The sequence below is a fragment of the Fusarium phalaenopsidis genome (assembly GCF_050370095.1).
Source record: "Fusarium phalaenopsidis strain FUZ10S chromosome Unknown contig_32302, whole genome shotgun sequence".
In the NCBI taxonomy this organism is placed as follows: Eukaryota; Fungi; Ascomycota; class Sordariomycetes; order Hypocreales; family Nectriaceae; genus Fusarium; species Fusarium phalaenopsidis.
The window spans coordinates 2,579,143-2,601,260 of NW_028145405.1; the positions used below are offsets into that span (position 1 = coordinate 2,579,143).

General features: G+C 56.2%; 4 protein-coding genes across 4 annotated transcripts; all 4 read right to left on the bottom strand.

The window, feature by feature from the left end:
• Window positions 1-708: 708 nt before the first annotated feature.
• Window positions 709-2,417, bottom strand: LRP88_08165 (cytochrome P450; the record flags this gene model as incomplete). The annotated part of the gene is made up of 2 exons (XM_083244674.1): window positions 709-2,077; window positions 2,143-2,417. 2 exons carry the CDS (start codon window positions 2,415-2,417, stop codon window positions 709-711), a joined length of 1,644 nt encoding a protein of 547 aa, XP_083099168.1.
• A 921-nt stretch (window positions 2,418-3,338) lies between these two features.
• LRP88_08166 (uncharacterized protein) lies at window positions 3,339-5,564 on the bottom strand (the record flags this gene model as incomplete). The annotated part of the gene is made up of 4 exons (XM_083244675.1): window positions 3,339-4,020; window positions 4,084-4,327; window positions 4,384-4,689; window positions 4,832-5,564. 4 exons carry the CDS (start codon window positions 5,562-5,564, stop codon window positions 3,339-3,341), a joined length of 1,965 nt encoding a protein of 654 aa, XP_083099169.1.
• A 5,460-nt stretch (window positions 5,565-11,024) lies between these two features.
• Window positions 11,025-13,631, bottom strand: LRP88_08167 (anaphase promoting complex subunit 2; the record flags this gene model as incomplete). The annotated part of the gene is made up of 1 exon (XM_083244676.1): window positions 11,025-13,631. The coding sequence occupies one exon, from the start codon at window positions 13,629-13,631 to the stop codon at window positions 11,025-11,027; it is 2,607 nt and encodes an 868-aa protein (XP_083099170.1).
• Window positions 13,632-18,605: 4,974 nt separating this feature from the next.
• On the bottom strand, window positions 18,606-19,665 carry LRP88_08168 (uncharacterized protein; the record flags this gene model as incomplete). Its single annotated transcript, XM_083244677.1, has 2 exons — window positions 18,606-19,074; window positions 19,406-19,665. 2 exons carry the CDS (start codon window positions 19,663-19,665, stop codon window positions 18,606-18,608), a joined length of 729 nt encoding a protein of 242 aa, XP_083099171.1.
• Window positions 19,666-22,118: the final 2,453 nt, after the last annotated feature.

Here is a 22,118-nt window from a genome sequence, read left to right on the forward strand (position 1 = left end):
CTCCCTCGCGCTGATCTTGGTGGTATCGCGCTCTTTCTCTGCTAGGTACTGTAAGGGTAGCGCTGGTCCTAGGTGAGGGTTTTCATATCGCGGTGGCTTGTAAGAGCCGAGATCAACTCCAGGTCAGAGTTCGCCAAGGATGCTCTGTTATCGCAGAAATCATTTTAATCTTGGTCACCTCAGCTGGTGCAGAGTCGACATTCAGGCCGCCACACATTGGCTAGCGCCGTCGTCATCTCCACCGAGATTTGGTGCATTGCCAGCTGGCAGTCACATGCTGTAACACGTGCGGCCACTCTCGCAGGCCCGTCCGTCAGGGTGCCTACCCTGCAATTGGTGGGAGGGAAATCCGATTCGACTTGCGTCAATATCTTCACACAAGGGTCCTGGGGCTCCTCTTCAGCTGGATCTGATAATGAGGTGTTATAGACGCCCAGGCCTATTTTTAATTATGGGCCATGGCCATGCAGATGATAACCAGGCCGTTTAAATGCTACCATCAATCAAAAGCTTGATGCAACTACAGCCCTAGAATGACTCAAACATGTGGACAACCTCCACCGAGTTGCTTAGCGAACATCTCACCCAATTGACCAACACCGATTGCGCTCTGAAACCAGCCACGGGCTTGACAACGCATGCCGCACCGCGCTACCATGTCGTCGCTCTTTACATATATACAAATCAAGCAGCAGCCAGAAAAGCTCTTCAAAACCCGCCCACAACCTTAACCTTGACGTGCATGCCCTTGGCGGGCCGGGCCGTTACACCGCCCCGGATTTCCACCTTGCTCTCGTCCGCCTCCTCCGGGTTCGCCAGCGCAAATTCGAACCGGCCGACCCACGCCGCAAGGAGGGCGGCGAACTCTGCCTTGGCGAAGCTCTGCCCGATACAGCTCCGGGGCCCGTGCAGGAACGGCAGGAATGCGTAGTTGCTGGTCGCGCCCCCGCTGGCGGCCTTCCGGTCTGCGGCTCCACCCTCGGGGCCGGAGGGGAGCCACCGCTCCGGATCGAAACGATCCGCGTCCGGACCCCAGAGGTGCTGGTCAAAGTGAGTCGCCCAGGGCACAATGACGATACGAGTACCTTGCCGCACTGGATGGCCCAGAATTGTGGTGTCGTGAGCGGCATCACGCATCGTCAACGGCACGGGGCTGTAGTAACGGAGAACCTCACTGCACACGGCATTGAGGTACGGCATGCGATCAATGTCGAGGCTGGTGATGTCGGCATCTGAATCCACGGACGGTAAGCGCTCTCGCACCTCTTCCCGCAGCCGGCTTTGAACCTCAGGGTATCGAGACAGCATATAAACCGCCCAGGTCATTGCCGATGCTGTCGTCTCGTGTCCCGCAGCGAGAAACGTCATGAGCTGATCGACCAAGTTCTCATCCGTGAAGCCGCCGCTCTCAATGGCCACCGAGAGGATATCAATATCTGGCTGCTCCTTGTTGGCCAACTTGGCCTTCTTCTCCCGGATCAGGTCTCGGCACACTGCTCGGATCTCGCCCGCCGCTGCGTTGATGGTCTGGTTCCGGCGGAACGGCAACTTGGTGACGATTTGCAGCGGTATAAACATGGAAATGAGACCCAGGATCTGAGCCGCGCGGGAAGGCTTGACAATCTTCCTGTAAGTCCTGGCAAGCACGCTCTCGGGGTCTTGGATAGCACCAAAGTCTCGCCCCATGCCAGCGACGCCGATGATATCGAGCGTCGCCCGCGATGCCCAGCTGGACACTTCAAGCTCGACCTCGTCCCGGCCCCCAAGCTCTGTCGTCATAGCCTGGGTCACCTCTTTAGCTTTGCGCCAAAAAATGGGATACATGTCCTTGATGTGACGAAAGGCAAACGCAGGCGTCAAGCTGCGGCGCTGCATCTTGTGCTCATCGCCCTCAGCAAACAGCACACCTATTCCAAGGATGCGCCCGATAGATTGCTGCAAGTAACTCGGCTTCGCAAAGGCGTAGTTGTTGGTGACCAGCACCTCAGCCAACGCTTTGGGTGAGCAGACAAGGATCCGCTCCTGGTTCAACAGGCCGCGGTAACGGATGATGCCATCGTTGGGGATCTCGGCCACCCTGGGGATGAGGATTAGGATGTTGTTTTCAAAGTACAATTGCACCACAAGAGGTAATTGACAAACCATTCTCGCATTGGCAGGCCCGAAGGCTCTGCAAATATCCTCTTTGCCTGACCCAGAAGCCAGTGGTTGTTGGAGGGTTCAGGCAGATGTCGCAACGGCGACACGAGCAGCGGATAGATCCATATCGCCCAGACAACCCAGAACACGAAGCCCACCGTCCACAGCTCTGTAAAGTGTTTCAACAGGAGCAGCCTGGACCAATCGTTCTGCACCCAGGTGAGAGCCAGAGTGGCCGTGGCAGCGCCGCCCGTGATGTTCTCCCACGGCAACCCCATGACGACTTGAGGCCCTCACTCTTGAGTATCTTGCGCGTCAAAGGGGGTCAGGTCAAGCAACGGGAGGAATCAATACTTTAACGCGGGCGGGACAAGTAGCAACAAGAGTTGGGCTTTGCAGGGGACGGAGCCAGGGGCAACAGCTACGGGATGGTCTTATAAGCGATTCGTTTATCTTAAACGCAGTGGAGATTCCGTCAATGTCCCCAGACTTGTCCAAGACTCGAGCCGTCAGAGAAGTTGGGAATTGCTCCAGGTCGGCCTATCCTGGTGTCCGATCGGTCGCCAACATTGTGCCGTTGTCCCAACGGACATTGCCGCTCCAACTCAAACTCCGACCGGCAGCCATCTTGGCCGAGTCTCTCACACTATGCGCTAGTCTCGCCCGCTTCATCGCTCTCCAAGAGGGCGAGCTAGGGTTGCATCAGAGTTGATGGGGGGCACAAAGTGGGTTTCTTTATGAGATTATCGCTAATTCCGCTGTTGTAATAGGACAGCCATTGGCAGACAAGCCCTGCTGCTGCGCTTCCCCCCAAAATTGTCAAACGTCATGAAAACGCCAGATGACACTCCCTCCTAAAAGAAAACCATAACCTGGTGCAATTTCCATGAATCAATCCATGATGCCCTCGATGCCAAAGCCAACGCCAAATCAATCCCCCCCTCGCATGCGAATCGGATTCTTGTATCATCGTCCGCAACTTGTTCCATGTCCCTTCTGTCGGCGTCCACGGCACCTAAGTGCCAACCAAAGTCTAGGTCCATGACCTCAACCACTCAGTCGATCTTGTCCATCCCCTGGCCTTCGCGGGGTAAAATCTCAACCACGTGGTAGTTGCCGCTTGTCCCGTCTCGCTTCACTTACCGGGCTGACGCATTTCGACCGAGAATTGCGCGCCTCGCACGAGCCTGGCCCCGACGCTACCAAGACCGATTACTGTTGCCCTGGGTAGTTCCAGGTAGGTCTTGCGGCGTAGCCAGGGAGGGGGTTGCGTTCTCGTTGCCTCCCGAAGCCGGGCCAGCTCGCACCTGTGGTGGCGGGTTCCGAATCTCCAGGAGCGGCAGATCATGAGATGGCGCCGTCCCAAGAGGGTGTCTGTCTGTGGCGTTTATGAACACTCCCTGCGGTTGGTACATTGGTGCTAATGGCGAGAGAGCAGACATTGAGATGGTAGATGTGGGAGCCGATGCCTCTCCGGGCGCATCCGTGGTTGTTGTTGATGTACTATTCGGGGGACCATTCAACCGACTATTCGATATTTGATCCCGTTCATTAGTCCATTGTTGCCGTCGCTCCATCGGCGACATCTCGTCCCAGTGGTGCACAAACGAGTGGCCGATTAAGGGTGCACCCGGAGCAGCGCGCTGCGAGGGCGTATCGAAATGGACAGCACGGCTATGGCCTCCCGACAGTGGCCTCAACTCGCGAGTGTGTCCGTTGTCGTGTCGCGCTCTGGTTCGACGTTGTCGTTCGCCCGCATCACTTGGTGGTGATCTTCGTCCGGCCGTGACAGGCTGTCGCGAAGGGGATCCGTTTCTGCCCCCCATCCCATAAGACATTACCATCGCTCTGGCCAAAATGTCGTCTGGATTAGCGGTTGCCCTATCGGGTCTGTCAGCTACTAACAATAAAGACATCAGCGCGGTAGGAAGTCCAGTCACGCACCTTGACGAAACATGGAGTCCCTGCGACCTCATCAAGCTCATGAACGCGCGCGTAGAAGCGCTGGTATGCTGTTTGGGTTCTGAATGCAGCTTGTCACGGCAATATGGGCAGCTATCTGACTGATCAAGCCACGTTTTGATGCAGTGGTCTCCAAAGATATGTCCGCATTTCGGAAGACGGAGGGGCGCCTCACAAACACCCTCAGGACTTTCGACACCATAATCGCCGTAGCAAATGACACAGCCTGCGACGCATTAGCTTCACCATACCGCCGATCCATTCGACAGCGAGATCGCTTACTTCGGTCTCCTTCCGGGATATCTTCAATCTTGACACTTTCGAGAGATCGCAATGTCGACTTGGATGCCACCATCTTGGTACTAACAGCACCTCTCATGAGTTGCATGTGACGGAGGACTGTTTCTTCGTTTGCCTCAGCAGAGGAATCTGACCCGCCCGGGCTGTACATGCCATGCTCGAAATACACATGCCGGGCAGCGTCGTCATCGTCTTCCCGCCCAGGCTCCGACATGATGCGAGTGGATGTTGGTCTGCGCTGGCGTGTGTGGTGAGATCTGCGGAAACCAGACGAAGGAGGGGATGGCCCTAACGAATATTAGCTGGTGCAAGCGACTGGTTTCGTGCGTGCTGCATGATACGGTGGCGTCGGACGAGGGTTTCTCGCAAGCCAGAACTCGGTGTAACCAGAGAGGAGGCTGGTTGACCCCGAGACAAGAGGGAAGCTTACTGGTGGGAGAAGGTATGTCGCGGAAGACAGTCCTTGAAGAAGTGGAAGCCGACGAAAAGTGACCCCGACGCGGTGGCGGTGATGACATGTAAGGATGAGGGGGGAGAGGCACGGGCACGGGTACGGGCACGGGCACGAAGTGAGCAGAGTTGTTGTTGTGTTGGCCGAAGTTGTTTGTTGGAGGTTCTGATGCGAGAAACGGCGGGCGCTGTTGCTGTTGCTGCTGTGAATTAGGTTCCGGAGCTGCACCTGCACCTGCACCTGGAGGTGGAATACCCAGGCCTGCAGGCGGCTGAAAACTCAATGGCCGGCCGGGAATTTGGTTTGCAAAGGCTCCATCACGGCTGTGAGCACCCGTGCCGGAAGCGACCGGCGCTACGGGGGGTGGCATGGCGCTGCGATGGTAGGTCTGGTGTCGTCCACTCGGTCGCGGAGATATGGCCCCCGGCATGTTTTCTGAAAACGCATGGGGATGCGGCAGGCCCAGCATTGGCGGCAAGATGCCTCCATGATGATGACCGAGCTGGAACGGATCCGGGCCGGGGCCGGGTGCAGGCTGCAACGGGTGGTGAGGATAGCTCTGAGGCAAGCTTGGATTCTGCGTCTGCCATGGGTAAGAAGGTGAGTTGTGTGAGTGAGACATCCAATGGTTCGAAGCCGAGTGTACGGGATCGTAGTGGCCAGAAGACCGAGGGTTGTGCATTATATAGTCCATGGGATCCATGGGATCCATCTTGGGCGACGCAGCTCGGCTGCTAGATGAACCTCGTCTGCGATGACCTGGGCTGGCGGAGCCTTGCAAAAGAGAAGCCGCCCGGGAGCCTGATGGGGTATTCTAGGCGTCGCGGGGGTTGAAAAGGGCGGCTCAGACGCTGCGAGTCTCGAATGGGCACGATGCGGATGGGGATGCGGGTGGCAGCAACACCAGCTGCCTGGACGACTGCCCCACGTAAGTGATGGGTATGTGTATTCGTAGTATTCTAGCAGTGTTGGACTAGGACTATCGGGAGCACGCTGTGATCACAGGGCGGTGATCGGGAAACGCGGAGGGGTCGAGGTCTTGGGACCAAGGACTTCCGGATGCCGAAGCGAGGGACCAAGAAGGAGGAGAGGTAGAGCCGAATGAGGGCGGGCGGCCGCGGTGGGAGGATGGTGAGGATGAGGGGCAGCAGCTGCTGGGTCTGTCTGTTATCGGGGGGGCTGCGATAACGCCGATGACGACGTAGCTTGTAACTTTAGCGGCGGCGTCCAGGGCCAAGACGACGAAAGCTGACGGGCGAGACCAAAGCAGCGACGAGAGGCGATCGTCAAACGATGGTGAAGACGAAGACGGCGAGATGGAAAGAGAGGAGGGAAGGGAGGAAAAAGAGAGGAATAAAATGGTGTGGGGGACAGACAGAACAGACAGAAAAAGCTGAGCTGAGCTGACCGAGCGAGACAAGAGGAGAAATGCAAAAAAAGAAGACCGGATGCCACGTCTTGTACGAATGAGACTCCCTGGACCGGACTGGACTGCACTGGCCGACGGTGGACGGGTGGTGATGCTGTGGGTTGCAGGGACAGGCTCGGGCGGAATCCAGCAGTGCCAACGTCTTTGTCCGTCGCTCGCGAGTGAGGCCGGGCTTGGCTGGGCCTGCCTGGGAGGTGGTCTAGACGCTGCCTGAGCGAACGAGCACCTCTGACACCAGGGGCAAGCTCTGCTTTCCTTTGCTACCGGGGGGAAGGATGAAGAGGGGGCAATTTGGACGAGGCGTACAGCAAGGTAGGTACAGGACCTTGAGGCAGGCGAGCGTCGGAAGTGGCAATGGCAGGCGTCAGGAAAACGTCGTGAATGTGGCCGGCCAGGCGGGCGATGGATGTAAGTGCGATGGATGGATGCTAGGTAGCTACCCAACCTGGAAAGAAGAGCGGGAGTAGGTGGATGTGGGAGAACGGAAGCCGGTGGGCAGCTCCAATGGGTCAACGGTTGCGAGCGTACGAGGAGGCGTTTAGGTGGTGTAGCAGGACGTGAGAGGAAACAGGTCAGATTCAGGTTACGAAGGCGTAAGGCAGAAACGGCAGGCAGGCAGGCAGGCAAAGGTGAAGCCCGGGAATGAAAGAAAAGGCTTCTTTGTCTTTACGTAGGCGTACCGGCGGAGAGGACGGACGTCTGGAGTAATATGGAATAGGTAAAGAAAAAGGTTTAAAAAAGGGGAGCAAGAATGAACAGGCCGGCGGGCTGCTCTTGTCCCTCCAACAGAAACCCCGGGGATGATGATGGCACCAAATGTCGCAGTCAAGTCAGAGCCGGAGTCGCAGTCAAGTCGCAGTCGCAAGTCGCGGTTGGCCGTCCACCACACTCTCTCTCACTCACACTCCCCAAAATTGCTGGACTGGTGCCGGCCGGCCGTGTTTGGCAGCAAGTGGAGAGTCGTCAGGTTGATCGGTACAGTACGGTATCCGTATCCCCCAAGTAAGCTGCTCCCAAGCAAGAGAGGCCCGCCGCCTGGGTAGGCAAGGCATTCAAAGCGGGACTGACGGACAGGACAGCCTGGGTTTGTGATAAGCGAAGCGGGCAAGGGGACCGACCGCGTGCGGCGGCGGCGGCGGGAAGGCAAAGGTGAGGATGGATCACCGAGAGCAAAAAGACGCCGACAGAGACAAACGGCAGGGAGATGACGACGGGGACGACGACGACGACGACGACAAGGCTGGTGGGAATGAGGGGTTGAAAACGAGGTGAATGATGAGGGAGAGAGGGGAGGGGAGCAAGCAGACAGACAAACCGAAAGGTAAAACGAACGACGAACCAACGCACGACGACCAAGAAACAGTCGATCAAAGTGCGAGTAGGCGAACGGACAACAAGCTTCCAAGGTTCTCCTCTTACTCCTACTCCTCCTCCATATCCCGGATGAAGCGACCCTCGTTCGCCCTAAGAGAAACCACCCGACTGACCCGTTGGTACCATACTTTGCTTGGTACAGTACCTCCACCACCAGGGGGCACGGGCAAGGGCCTCGAATGATGAGCTGGAGACGGAGAGACTCAACCAAGACTCGCAATGTCAATGGCAGAGTGAGGGAGAGAGAGTCATGGTCATGCGCAGAGGAAGTCTAGCCGGGCATGGACGATACCGTCCAAAGGTACTACTAGTAGAGCCCAGCCTCCAGCCGGAGTCAACTGGGCAAAAACTCAAGCCAGTTTCCAGCCAGTCCAAGCCCAAGCTGGCACAAGCCCATCATTGATCCAACGAAAGCTCGGCTTTGACCTTTTTTTTCTCTCTCTCGTCTTTCCCTCTGAGCCTTTTTTTTTTCCTTTTCCCTTGCTCACTCACCTGAGCAATTAGCGGGACAAGATCGCCTCAGTGGAGCTTGTTGCGTGCCATGGACGTACAGTAAGAAAAGCCCAAGGTTGCTGGGGTGGCCTTGGGGGCGTATTAACGGAGCCTATCCCAAACGTGCACATGATGCGAAGCGGGCATGATGGATTGGCTCCCGTCCATTGGATTAGGAGGTGTCTGGGCGGGCTCTTCCCTGCCCTTTTGGCCTTGACTGCCAGGTTCCGGTCCAGCTACAGTACCAGCACGCCGCATTGAACGAACCTACGCCCGGGTCCTACCTTTTTCAATGGATGGATCCATTGGCGGGATGGAGGCCGGAGGTGTACTCCAGGTGCTGAGGCGGCGGGCCTTGTAGAACAAACTCAACCACCACCACCCACCCTGGAGATGGCGGAAACCATCAGGTTCAGCTGGTTAGGGTACAGCGCCCCCTCTCTCGTAAAAGGAACAGGGGGGAAAAGAAAGCAGAACCCAAATCTCTGGTTGGTCTCGCCGTTCATGATCCTGGAAGTGAGAAGTTGCTCAGTTTGTGTTCATACTGTGAATCAAGATTACCCTTTTAGGATGCGGACCCGGTACTCAGCGAACTTGGAACTAACAAGACGCCGAGCAATGTCCAACAAGTCATGGGATGATGACTGACCTCCCTCTCTGTTGATTCACTTTACAAGCACCTCGTTTCATCAATTGTTCCGTGATTACGGCGCCCATCCGAGAGCTCTCTTTTTGTATCCTCCCCACAGGTGCCATGATGGCTCTGCCTGTCGACATGACCATCATGTGAGCGCCCGCCGTCCCCTCGCGTGCCTCGAGCCATCCATCACATCACATCACCCATGATTGCCCATCACTCCCCCAAGCTCGAGCCCCGGCCCACAGGCAGCAGACGGACGGACAGACGCTCTCACAATTGCGGCTCATATCGCGACCGCCATGATAAGCCCCTCTCCGCTAGACCTCACTGGAGCTGCCCCTCCAGCAGCGTCAACCTGGCGTTCGTCTGACGTTCCTCCATTTTAGCCCACCCAGCGTCGTCGTCGTCGTCCTCCCACAGCGAACCCGCTTGGCAATGGAACCAGCCGGGTTGGTTTTCTTGTCTTGCTTTCTTTTCTCGACCGCTGCGCACCTCTGGCAGGCAAGCTGCATACAATACAACGAATAATGTCCGTCCTCCAAGCCCTGCTGCTGTGCTGTGCTGTCTTCGTCAAACCCAATAGAAGAAGGTCCGCGCAGAGACTATCGGTTCCCCATCCTGGATATGTTTTGTTTGTTCGACCACCCCCAGCCCTCCGCCACCATTGGCATGCCGTGGATGCCCTGGCGTGTAAGTTGGGCTCTTTGATTATGGGTATGTTGCTCCTCTCTGCCAACCTTGTTCGCTGACCACGCAAGCAGCGAGTAGTCTGTTCGTCATTATACTGTGGCTTCCCTTTCCTCAAGTCGCCCGTCCTCCCGTTCCCCTGCCTCGAACTAAAAAGTGCCATGGGTCTGTCAATCAGTCAATCAATGGATTGCATCTCACAGCCAGCTGGAGCTCCAAGGAGCACCCGTCCGACGGCACAGCCGATCGGCTACGCACCGCAAACCCAAGACAGCAAACACACACACACGCACACCACCTGACACCTCACTCCCTGGGCTAGGAATCAACATGAACGCCCAGCTCAAGCCCCATTCGAGGTCTCACATGCAGAATGGCAACCTTGTCTCTCGACTCGCCCGGCCATTTTTAATACTGAGACACTTGCCGGACCTACACTTGCGATCTGCAGGCCGCCCTGTCTCCTGGTGCTGAGAACAGAAACATTGTCTTTCAACAGATCAGGAAAGAGAGACCCAATGCCGAATCCCGGTCCAGGGATCTCCAAGGCGTCCAACCGGTTTCATCGTCTCTCCTCCAGCAGCCATTGTCGCTATGACTCAATATTCCCCCCCAGCCCTCGTCCACGTCCACTCCCACTCACATGGCCTCCTCGCGCAACCCTGGCGCATCTCACGCGCCTCAACCCCGTCCCATTGATGCCTCGTTGAATACGTCAGACCTCAAGGCACCTGAGCATTCCATTCCCATCCTCGGTCAGTGGAGGCGCCTGTGCCGCTCGGGCGTTGCGGATCCCACCCATCACCATCTGCCAGAACATGCAACCACTTTAACCTCGAGGTCGTCAATTGGTCCCTCCGCACCCAGAATCCCCAGATCCTGGATAAATACTGGCCCTCGTCAACAGAAACAGATCTGCAACGACTGCCCGGCACCGTGACACTTCTCGCTCCTTAAGAGGGCAACTCTTCTATTCGCTGTCTCATCTCCCTGGATCCCGGCGGCGATCCTGGACACTCGGGGGAAACGCCATATTTGGATGCCTCATTCTCTGTCCCGTTCTGGCTGTTTGTCCGTCCCCGGCTCGAAGCTTGGAGCAACGCACTGCTTCTATTTACATAAAGCCTGGGGTCCGTCCCCAGGCACGGCATATGTAGGTAAACAGGGTAGACACACCCGGCATCAAACAAACCTGGCAGGCTAGGTTGGTTTGACTTTCGAGTCCCGGTCTCCGCCCTTCCTTGGTTCCGTCCAACTGTCAGCACAGATAGATCATTGCCTCGTCGTCCTCGCCGGAAAAGGCCGCAAACAGCCGTCGCTGCATCTATCCCGTTCCACCTCGATGCAACGTGCAGTCCCTCGGCGAGTCACGGCTGCTATTCGGTTCCGAATGTTTGTCCTGCGAGCAGTTGTTCACTGCCTCCACCGCCATCTCAGCCCGCTGCGAGAGGGTAACACTGCAGCAAGATTCACCTGGTTCCGAGCTCAGCGGCCGAGCCCATGGCACAGAGTTTTGGCCTGCAAACAAATCCGACGGCCCATAGTCTGCATCACTTCTTGGGCAGGCGATACTTGCCGCCAGCTAGCTCCAACTCATTCTCCGCCACCTTTTCTCCCAAAAACTCTTGTAGTTCCTCGTTGCTCCAAGAGCAACCATCGGCGATCAGCATCTTCATCATCATCAAAATCTGCGCCAGGGGCATGGCTGGCGCCGAATTCGTCAACATGCCCACGATGAATTGCCAGTAGACAGTCCGTCGCTCCTGCTCCTTTGAATCCATCTTGGCCTTGCGTGGAGATGACTGGCGGCCGTCCTCGGGGCCTTGATCGTCTGCCGCAGTATCTGGCTGATCTGCTGCGCCCTCGTCGTCCAACCGTTCGAGAACGATGTAGTTCTGCTGACCGACATCGCGAAGTACTTTCTTGCTGACCCAGAATTTCAGAGCTGCCTCAAGCAGGTCTTCGTCAATCATGAGTTGTTGCCAGATGTCGTTGAAGTTGCGCTGCACTGGTCCGGATTCGCTCTGGCCGTTTTCGTCTTGGAATGCGTAGATCACGGCAGCCTCGTATGTCTTGCACTCGAGCTCGACGGAACGATCCTCAAAGTCCAGCTTGACGATTGCCGAGCCCAGCTGGTCCAGCCAAGTGAGCTTCTGTGATGTCTTTAGGTCCTCGAATTCTCGCTCGTATTGACGCTGCATTATTGCAATCGGCCGTGGGACCGTGAACGGTTCTTTAGACAAACCAGGCCAATAGAGTCGCGAGAGAGTCTTGGCTTCATAATAAAGCTGATCCGTGCTGCCCGGAGGTTGGTGTAGATTCGGGCGAATAGTCGAATTCACAGTCTTGGAGTCCTGGATGTCCCTCATCATGACATCGCAATTTTGCAGGGCGTTTTCACCAAACCGCTTCCTCAAAAGACTCAATACCTTGGTCTCTTGTAGGAAGCTCCTCTGGTTTGAGAGCAGACGCTCTGCGAGAATGAGTTGAAACTCTTTGATGAAAATGTCTTGAGACCCGAGGGCATTGATCAGCGTGCCAATGACATCTTCATTTCTAGGTCGTTTGTAATTGACACCTGCGTCCGCTGGGTCTGGTACCCAGGTCATATCGTTCCAGTCGAGGTCATCATCGTCCGCTGGGCGCCGCTGTTGCTGGGAGGCTGAGCTGAGCAAAACTGCCAACTCTACCAGCTTGGTCTTGCCCTCCTCCGAATCATCGCTGTTGGGGTTGGAAAGTAGGCCTGTGACGACAATCCGGATGGCATCATCCCTCTGGCAGAGATATAACTGCAGCGCATGGACGACACGATCAAGCAGCACCTTTGAGTGATCCAGCGCATGAAACGTCCTGATCATAGATATGTAGGTTTGGAGGATGTCCAGCGTAGATCGGCCGGGGTGAAGAAGGCGTGTCTGTAGAGCCATTGAGAACGCATCCGTGAGCTGTAAGCGGCGCTGTGGTGTCGTGACAGCTGAGCGAAGGTCATCAAGACCTCCTTTACTCTTAGGCCAGTTGAGGGCAATATCGAAGAGCTCCTGAATTCGCAGTGTCGCTAGGCGTCCAACAGCGATTTCCTTCCAACACTCTACGTCGTTCCAGGCGATGCGAGTTCCAAGGCGGCTGAAGACTTCAACAGCGAGACGTCCATAAACATTCTCAACCCACTCAGACAAATGAGCGAGACAGCCCGTGGGCGCACCCGGAGATGATGTTGACGATTCCGGTAACTGCCAGACTCCCGAATATGAAGTTTTGATAAACTCCTCCATGCTCGCGTCCATGATTTCAGCAAATAGTATCTGGAACTTCTCGCCGGCTAGACCAACATTCTGCAGAGACTCCAGTAGACCCAGGAGCTCTTTCCGAGCCACCGAGTCATCACCATCGTCTGCAGGTTCTGATGTCGTCCCATCATAGCGCTTGCCAATACCGAGATTCAGATGAACCAGCCGTTGAAGAACGGTGCGGATGGCACTTGTTAATCCCTGGTTGAGAGAGTTTCCAATGATGGCGTGCAAATCTCGACGGAACTTGGTAAGAGCTGCGTCTGCTGACTCTTCATCCTCAAACCCCTGGGCAATGAGCGTCAGTCCGTACAGATACTGGCGATGGGCAGCCTCAAGGGTCGATATGCTTGAGAGCAGGACCTGCGTCTGGTCGGCTTGGCTGGCGCAGGCGGCCAGCAACGGCATAACATGGTGAACAAAGTGCTGGCGAACCTGCTGCGTGTGCCAGAGCAGGATGTCCTCCGTGTGCGCAGCCTGCGGCAATGCACGGCCAGGGTAGAGGAGCAAGGCCAGGGAGTCTCGGAAGTCCAGGTCAATGTCCTGTGACTCCTGCGACAGGGCGCCAAACGAGTCCTCGGCGGCAACTGAGGTCGGCAGCTGGATCCTAGAGGTGACGACGTGCCATGCTCGATCCCACCTCACCTGGTCGCTGGGCTGATGGAGAGTCTGATGAAAGAGCGGCGGCGGTGGTGGAGCAGCTCTCTGCTGCTGAGGCGACAACGCGTGTGGACCACCAAAGGCGACGCCGTGCTCGGTGAATACCGCGACGGGAGTCGACCGAGGAGTCGGCTGGGAGATGTCGGTCTGGAACACGGACCGGAAGACCTTTTGCTTCCGAGCCCGGTATCGCGACGCCGTCATGGTCATTGTGGCATGGTGTAATGGGGGTGAGAATGTAGACGACGAGATGTTGTTGCTTGGTACGTGCGGATATAGGGACGAACAGCCCTGGAGCCTGTGCTTTTCCGGAAGAAGAAACAACCAACACAGGGCAACTGCCCGGTACGTACAAGGGTGAGTGGGGCATCTGTATCGCTAAGAACGCGCGCTTAGTGCGCTAACCAGAGACGCGACCGCTCTTTGGCCGCGTCACCTCGGGATCGGAACGAAGTGCGTCGGCAGGCAAAGCAAGGCAGCAGAATATGGTAACAGTTGCGATTGAAACGGGCTGTTGGTCCTTCCTTACAAACTATTACCAAGACGCTTAGACTCGCCAATGGACACTGAAACTATTTTGCATACGTATTTCGCACCATTGTGCTGTTGCGCCGTCGAACTGAGCCCAGCGCCCGGGGTCAGCGACCCCCACGCGAGCAGCAGAGCGGTTGGTGTTTTGTTTGAGCCCGTCTAGCGGGAGATTAGCTTGAGTCCCAGCTTCTTCATGCTCAGCCTTAGAAACTTGGGTGAGGCGAGTCCTTGCGAGCACTGGCTGTCAGATCCCTAGACTGGCGCACGCCATCTTTTCCTCCTAAACCGCCGGCCGTTGGAAACGTCCCACACAAGGGGGAGGAGTCATGGTGGTTCATTCGAGAAGCAAGTTAAATGAGCTGCGTAGGGGGTGTAGAAACTTTTGTTTCAGCAGATGGGAGACTAAACACCCCAAGTCAGAGCGCACTGTGGCTGTCGTACGCCCGGGGGGAGTATGTATTGCAAACCAGCGATTTTAGGGTGACAGAAGGATCGTCGTGGGAGGGAAGAAGCATGAGCCATCAAGCGGAACTGTCAAGATCCTTCTGTGGAGGAGATGAACACCCCCCGGCGGCGATGAAGACAGAAAACCCCCGGTGGCGGTGATGGTCAAACCCCTCTGGCAATCCGCGACCCGCCCCGAGGATCGCCCCAATCCCGACCGGGTCTGCCGCACCCAGACCCGGGGTTTGTTCCCGAATTCTCGGGATACCAATCAAGTTGAAAACACGGTATTGATTTTTATCTGCTCAACTTTGCGAAATTCAAGACAAACATAGTCCCTCTAGTAAGCAATCTACCTTGCCCCTCCGCCAACAATGCACGTCTTTCATCCATTTTCGTGTTGTCAGAGGCATTCGCAAGAGATTACCCCAATCTGTAGGGGGATGTCGAGAAGCACGGAGCAAGCATCCCTCAGCTCAAAGAATCTCGAATCTCAACTCCCACATAGTTACTCCACCTTTACCCATCGGCCAAGCCTCCAGCAAAAGAGTCTATGCGTCTAGTCTCTTTGATATTAATGGGAATTAACCCAGACCAAATACTTAGCCGCTGCTCGCACTCGGACTCGCTACCATCTCCAAAGAGGGAACGTTCGTGCTCTTGCACACCCCAAAGCCAAAGCGCGCGCGCGGGCGGCTCGTGGTTCGCGATCTGCCGCCCTTAGCGAAAGGGGGCGGCGGTCGTGTAGCGAACGAAAATCTGGGCCGAGCCGAAACTCTAGCTGAAGGATTGGAACCGTTGCGCCGGAATGAACCTTCCCAGGATTCAGGAACCGGTGCTCTGGGATCTTCTGGCGTACCTGCGTGTGCTTCATATCCCGTTGCATGCAGTGCGGTCAAACTAGCTGCTCAACCAAGTGAGTTCATGTAGGTAGAGGCACTCGAAGGAGAGGGGGACAGGACATGGCATAAGCCAGCCTGCTCAAGCCCACATGCCGGACGCGGTGAGCAGCCCAAAAGTCCCCTTTTCTTGGGTCCCGTCTGTCAGTCAAGCTCTCGGCCTCCACTCTTGGCCTTGCAATCAGTCCGCTTTTCTCCAGCCCTACTCTGCCTTATAGAACGGTGCGGCGAGGAGCTGGGATTTCTCACGTCATTATCAATCATAGTCATTGTCGCTCGCTTGACTGAGCAAAGGCCCCGGCACCTGTCGTATCGTGTCGTGTCCTGTCTCATGGTTCGTCCACATGGCCTATTCTGCTGGAGGGGGAAGGTGGCTAGTTGGACAAGGTACAAATGTCGATGCCTAGAATAGACGAGCGACGATCCGATCCAGCTTGGCCTTGGCTGCAAAGACTATCGTTCGGGGTGGCCGTGCCATGATCATGACAGTTTCCTGGTCGGTTATGGGCTAGAATGGATGGGAAGGGATGGGATAGGAAGGTATGTGGGATGGCTACCCATATCCGTAGTCCTAGGGGCCATGTCGTCATGCCCTTGGGAATCGAGGGTGGAATATCCCGTCTTTCCTGTGTGTCAAGTGCACTTCCCATCACTCCATCCATCCATGTAATCGATTGCGACGTTACCCAGGGGCCTGGCACCGGTCGATATTATCTGATTGGCTGGAGCTCCATGGGCAGGGCGGCGACGAGTGCCGCCCGTACTGATTGCAAGGTCAAGACCTCCAGTGTAGACAACCATATCAATAACAAAGGGATCGGTGTCCCTCGTGCCCTTTGCAGTCTCCCTGCCATCCACCTCCACCAATTCAGCGTAAGCTAAAAAGCCGTGCCACGTTCTTGAGCCCTTGAATAAGGTACCCGCAGACCCGCGGACTGCGCAGGTGTGGGTGTGCTAAATACTTCGCCAGTGGAGGTCATTGGTGTTCAACCCATGTGGTCCGCCACCCCCGTTTCAAACCCAGCCCGCTCCCCCAAGCCCAAGCAAGTGCCATGCCACCAAACCAAACCTTCTCACACGCACAAGGCCTGCCCTGCCGGGGTGCTCCCCCCTGCTGGGAGAGAGACGTCGGGTGGAACCAATCCTTGGAGGGGGCGTGCGTCGTTAAGGTGCCGCCTTGTTGGGCGTGGCTGGCTTCGTCCTGCGCCGTCCTCGGGTCCGACACGATCCGGCCAACCATCCCCAAGGCCCTGGGCGAGAGAAGCATCGGGGCGGCTTCGGGCCTTGACTTCTCTGGATACCCGACGCCGCCATGTCTAGATCCGGATGTTCATGGATATAGTATTAGTGCAGCAGAGTACAGTATAGCACTGGACAACAGGCAATCATGTCTGCGATGACCGGGCGGTGGCTTTAATCTCTCATGAACCCACTACCCGAATCAGTATCACTCCTAGAATCTCACTGTCATGACTTCTTTGCTTCCATCCATCCAGTGCTTCTTTTAGCCCGGCCACTAAGTTCCGTCGGGCTGTCTGTCTCCCCCTCGTCTCCTCTCGTCTGTCTTCCCCCCCTCCGCCTCCTGCTCGCTGCTACTGTACTCACTGCGGCTACCCGTCGTCGCCTGGCCAGACCAACGTCCCGTGCTATTTGCGGCGCGGCTGTGTGCTGCAAGCTCTGACGCTGCTTGGTCACACTCTCACACACTCTCACAGCCCGGGGTGGGCTTGCTTGCCGCGACGATCATTTGCTTCTCGCTCGCGCGTCCGTACCAACAGTCTGGGGCATCCCATCCTCCCTCTGCGGGCGGGTTGTTTCAGATGCCTTTTCCTCGTTCGATTCTTGCATCCTTGCTGCCCTAAATTTTGCTGCCACTGCCAACTCGGCCAGTCACGCCCGTCAGTGAGGCTGGGTGCTGCCCATCACTGCCAACCGCATAACCAACGTTAACTCTGGAGGTGGCGCTGACTGGTTGATCTGTCAGGTTGATTGCGGCTTAGGTTTCGATTGAAACCGCTGCAGGGGCATCGGACCTTTTCACCAACATTAAGGCCTTAGCTTAGCATTGCATCGCCATCTTTTTTGACATGGTGGTATATTTGGTAGTAACGTGTTCGTTAGGTATCTTGGTCGGTTGACAATTGGTTGGTTGGTTGACAGGCAGGTAGCCTAGCCATGTTGCAGTCCAGCTCCTCAAGCAGCCAGCGCTCTCTATGATATCGTGATCAGGTAAACAAACACCTGTATAACTTGACGCATAAACAAAACAGAAAAGTGGGTAGAAGAAACTCCATACCGAAATGTCGGTATGGGGGTATGGTGTTGAGAAAGAAGAATGGACAAGAAGAAGAAAAGAAGAATCCCAAAGTCGACTCCGCAAACAGAATCTCAACCATGCTCCCCTCCAAGAACACCCAATCATCACCAAATCTCTCCCTTCTCAAATGCCTCCCTCAAAATGTTGTTGTTGTTTCGTGATGTATACCTCATCTGGCTACCATCATCATGCCTGCCCCTGGCTCACCATCGGATTGGATGCCGGCCATGGATGCCATCTAGATTCATTCCCGAGCAAAAGACAACAACACCGATCCTGCGAGGCAGATTTCCCTCGCGTCCCTACCGGGGTCTTTTGCCTTCCAAAAATACGCCGTACCATAATAGAAATGCGCCAACCAGTGCAGCAGCTGAGCATCCGTGTGTGATAAGCAACCAGCGCCAATTTTGGCTCAGTCCGAGGCTGAGCCCCCAGAAAAGGTCGGGGTAGTGACGGCACCCCAGTTTTTTTTTTCCGATGGCGGTGTTCGTTCCAAAATCTCCCTCCATCTCTCAAGTGTTTCGTCGACCCTTGCACTTGTCGTGAAGTAAGTGTCCGTTTCGAGCGGTGGTCCTTGTAAATTCAGCTCCGCAGTTGGGACACGTCGCTTTGGCTGCTTGTCCAGATTTTTCGCGTTGGTGCCTCAGAAGGTTGCTAAATGTCGAAAACTGGCGTCCGTTACATCCGTGCTCCCAGCATCGTGGTTTTGGCCTGCTCTGCACAACTCGGACGTGTCCCCCCTCGTGTGAGCTGGTGCTGCCTGAGCCCATGACGGCCGGTACCTGGTACATGAAACCAACGTCCTGGCCAACGGGTATGGATGTCGGTCGCGTGCTGTCATGAACAACAAAATTAGTCAATTGCGCCTCAATCCGTGCGGGTCGGCGATAGTACCTGTAATGCCCGGGTCCTGCATAAACTGCCGCATAGTCTACGGGCATGTTGTAGTTGGCTTGTCTGGTCATCGCAGATTAGCATGGCCCGGGCGCCGCCCTATCGAGGCAGGGGTCTTACAAGTTCTGTGGGTATGCTGTTGGGTACACTGATGCTGATTGTGCTTGTTGGTCCTCCATCGTCGCTGGGCTGTAGGACTGTAGGTATGTCGAGCCTCCCATTGTCGTCGCCGGTTCGCTCATGAGAGTTACGGGAGCCGGAGAAGTTGTGTAGGCTGGAAGATTCATGGCAGTCGTCGCACTGGGGAGCCCCATGGCTGACGGCGGGGAATCGACGTAGGAATTGCTGCTGGCTCTGCGCATTCGGCTCACTAGTCTTGTGTCCCGACGTGCTTTGTCTTGGTGCCGCTTGAGTTCTCGCTGGTCTGTCGTAAGGGATAGTCGTGGTGGGCTCGAGGTCAGAGATCTCGACTGCGGTGGTGGCGAGAGGCTGGTTCCAGAGACCGGACCCATTGATGACAGTCCAGTACTCATCATCGAATTTCCAGATGCATTCGACTCTAGAGGGCCTGTAAAGTTGGTCAGTTCCAGTTGTGGAGACGATTCAGGGAAAGGTCTTCGTACCTGGCCAAGTGAAGGCCGACCTTGGTCCCATGGAGAAGGCCGGATCAAATTGGAGAGCGACAGTACTGCCATGGGCATTAGCTTTAAATAAATATGCTATAGCTAATCGTGATATACCTCATGTCGGATGATCTCTCTGTTTGGCGAGAGTCTGATGTCAATGGCTGTAGTGACGTCCTGCCCTGTTGTTGGCGAAGAGACGAAGTAGAGTCCGACTGCAGCTGGTCCGTTTGACTCCAGCTCGAATTTAGGCCGGCCGGAGTTAGGACCGGAAACGGGGAGTAGGGTTGAGAGGCAGGTGTGGGGAGGTAAGATGACTCCGCGGCGGACGAGCTCAGGTAAGTCGTTGACGAGTAACTGTTTGGCGAGGAAACTGGGGGCTGCCGCGAAGACTCGAGCGGGAGACTCTGGGGTGAGGCAGATATGTTTGAGTTGATGAACTGCCCTCCGGTGAGCGAGACTTGGCTGCCGGCAGTTGATCTGGTGGGCGGTGAGTTCATGTTGTCACAGCTCCCATCTGTTGCGGCCGGGTCCATCTTGACTGAGGATGGAGGGGATGGGGGAAGGTAGAGAGACTCGGGTTGAGACATACGGAAAGACAAGGAGTCAATGAGGTCGATGATAAAGGAGGGGTCTTGTCGACTCGAGGTGCCGGTGCGATTATTAAGTGACAAGCCGGGGGAAGGAATCGGGGCTTATAAGAAGCCTCGCGAAAGCTGATCAGAGATGGAGATGCATCGAAGCTGGGTTGAGAAGTGATCTATCTATGGAAGACCCTCTGAGCCCCAAACACGTTCAGGGACAGGATGCCGACACTTATGAGAGAGGCAGTACAAGGAGTTTTGCAAGTTGAACGTGCATAAGAGTGGAGGAGCTTTGACAAGAAACCGTTCTTAGATGAGTGACATGGAAGAAAGACCCGGCAGGACAGGAGCAGGGCAGTACATACATTGACAGGGTCCGGATGGTGGTCGGTCCAGGTGCTTCGTAGGCCGTACGTCGAGCAATGAGAAAACTCGCCGGAGCAAGGGTATGATCATGGCGGGAATGGCACCACAGGGAGATGGGGATGGGGGAGCCTTCAAAGGGGGGGGGTGAAGGGCAGAAGGGGGGGCGTGTTGATGCTTACAAGAGATCCAGCACCCATGCATGGAGACATCGCCCAAGAGACCTGTGGTCACAGCGCAGGTATGTGGCGTAGCGGGGAAGAAGCGAGTGTCGATAGGCCTATTGACTTGACCAGCAGCGTGTAGGACCCGTGTCAAGGTGGCCGGCCCTACCAGGCCATCGAGGTGCATGCCCGCGGTTGGGCCATGGCATGGGGTATGGCAGGGAGTGTGTGGGCAACCCGTGGCTCATGAATGGAAGCCCACCTCAAAGAAGCTCCATAGACTGCGTGGATGGACTGCCACTGAAGAGACAGGCGGGTCGTTACAAGGCCCAACGGTCCCTACCCAAGATGGAAGACCGGGATCATGAGACGACAGCCGAGCTGGGGTTGGAGCCGCAGTCATGTCGCGGGTATTTGGAACTACCAGGTCAACTTGTCGACCTAATTAGTCCCACGATGGGAGACCAGAGAGACGTAAGGTGACTGGTACGTACGTCAGTGACATTTGGTTCACTCCCGGTGGGGAGTCAAGACCGTCATGTCTATCATCTGTCCAATGCGAGCAATATGCGTGCCACTCTGAAAAGACCGAGCAGCGTGCCAGCTCGCTGAATTGAGCAAAGGTTGGTTCAACACTGCCGCATTGAGTTGGGCCGTTGGCCTCGTCCCACATTCGATCCTTGAATTAATCAGCGTAAACGAGTCGGTTAACTAACGATGGAAGTCTTGGTCCTCGCTCGAAGGACGGCAGTTGCTGTTGATTGTGTTTCCAACAGCGTCGCCTGTGGGCGCAGAGCTCCACGCTCGCAAAAGGCAGAAACAGTTGAGGAAAGCCGTAGGATCGCGATCCCTGCACCTGGTGCTTCTCTCCTCAGAGCTTGGCGGGTGGGCGGTCGAGGCAGATGAGAACAAGACATGAGTCGGCTACGCGAGCTAATTGTAGGGGGGCTGCGCACTCATTCGCTCATCCTCAGCCCAACATGCGGACTCTCTAGGGGCATCACGTCTCTGGCTTGTGGGAATAGACCGGCGTTTGGTCTACGCGACTCCTGCCAAGAGGGTTCGTCGCCCATCGCGTGGGCTTTCGGTAAAGCGTCCCTGATGGAACATGATCCAATGGCTTGCTTGAGCCCAAGCCAAATGATGAAAGGCGGGTCGAAGACAATCAAGAGTTCCAGGGCCAAGGTAGCGGGCTCCTCCCCAGCTAGCGAAAGGGCGGTCCAAGGGTCAGGGAGATGGATAATGGGGACCCGCGCACGATAGCATTGGTGTCGGCGTAGACTTTTGCCGGGGGGTAGACGTCGCCGGGCGCCCGCTTGACGTACCGTTGACATGAGTGCCGTCAAGTCGAGGGAGTGCAGTGCCGTGGAGGGAGGGATGGATGGATGGATGGGGATGTTGTTGGGATGGAAGTGGGCTCGCAAGCTCGATACCTACCGACTCATACGTCGCAATCTTGGGTACGTGCGCGTTTCTCGACACCTGTGCCCAAGCGACACAGACGCCTTACCGCTTCGGGCGCTTGGGGAGTCGGCCGCCCCTCCCCGACTAGCCTGAGGTCTCTCGCCTTTCTCGCGCAAGGAGGGTCGGGAAGAACGATGGAAGGCGGGTGGTAGCGTGGAGTCGCGGAGTCACTTCGGCAGGCGCAACTGGCAGGCGCAATGGCTGCGCTAGAAAACAGGATGCTTGCAGCCGTTGCGCGGGCGCTCCCCCGTTGCCGCGCCGCGCACCTTACCTTTGCCTTGGGTAGGTGCCTCAGGTTCCATTCCCAGCTTAGCGCGAGCAGAGGTCAAGGGCCCCTCGAACTTTCCCCTCATTGCAGCAACACAGCCAACCGCACCTCCAGGGAAGGTACTTCCCAGTTGCCAGATCCCTTCC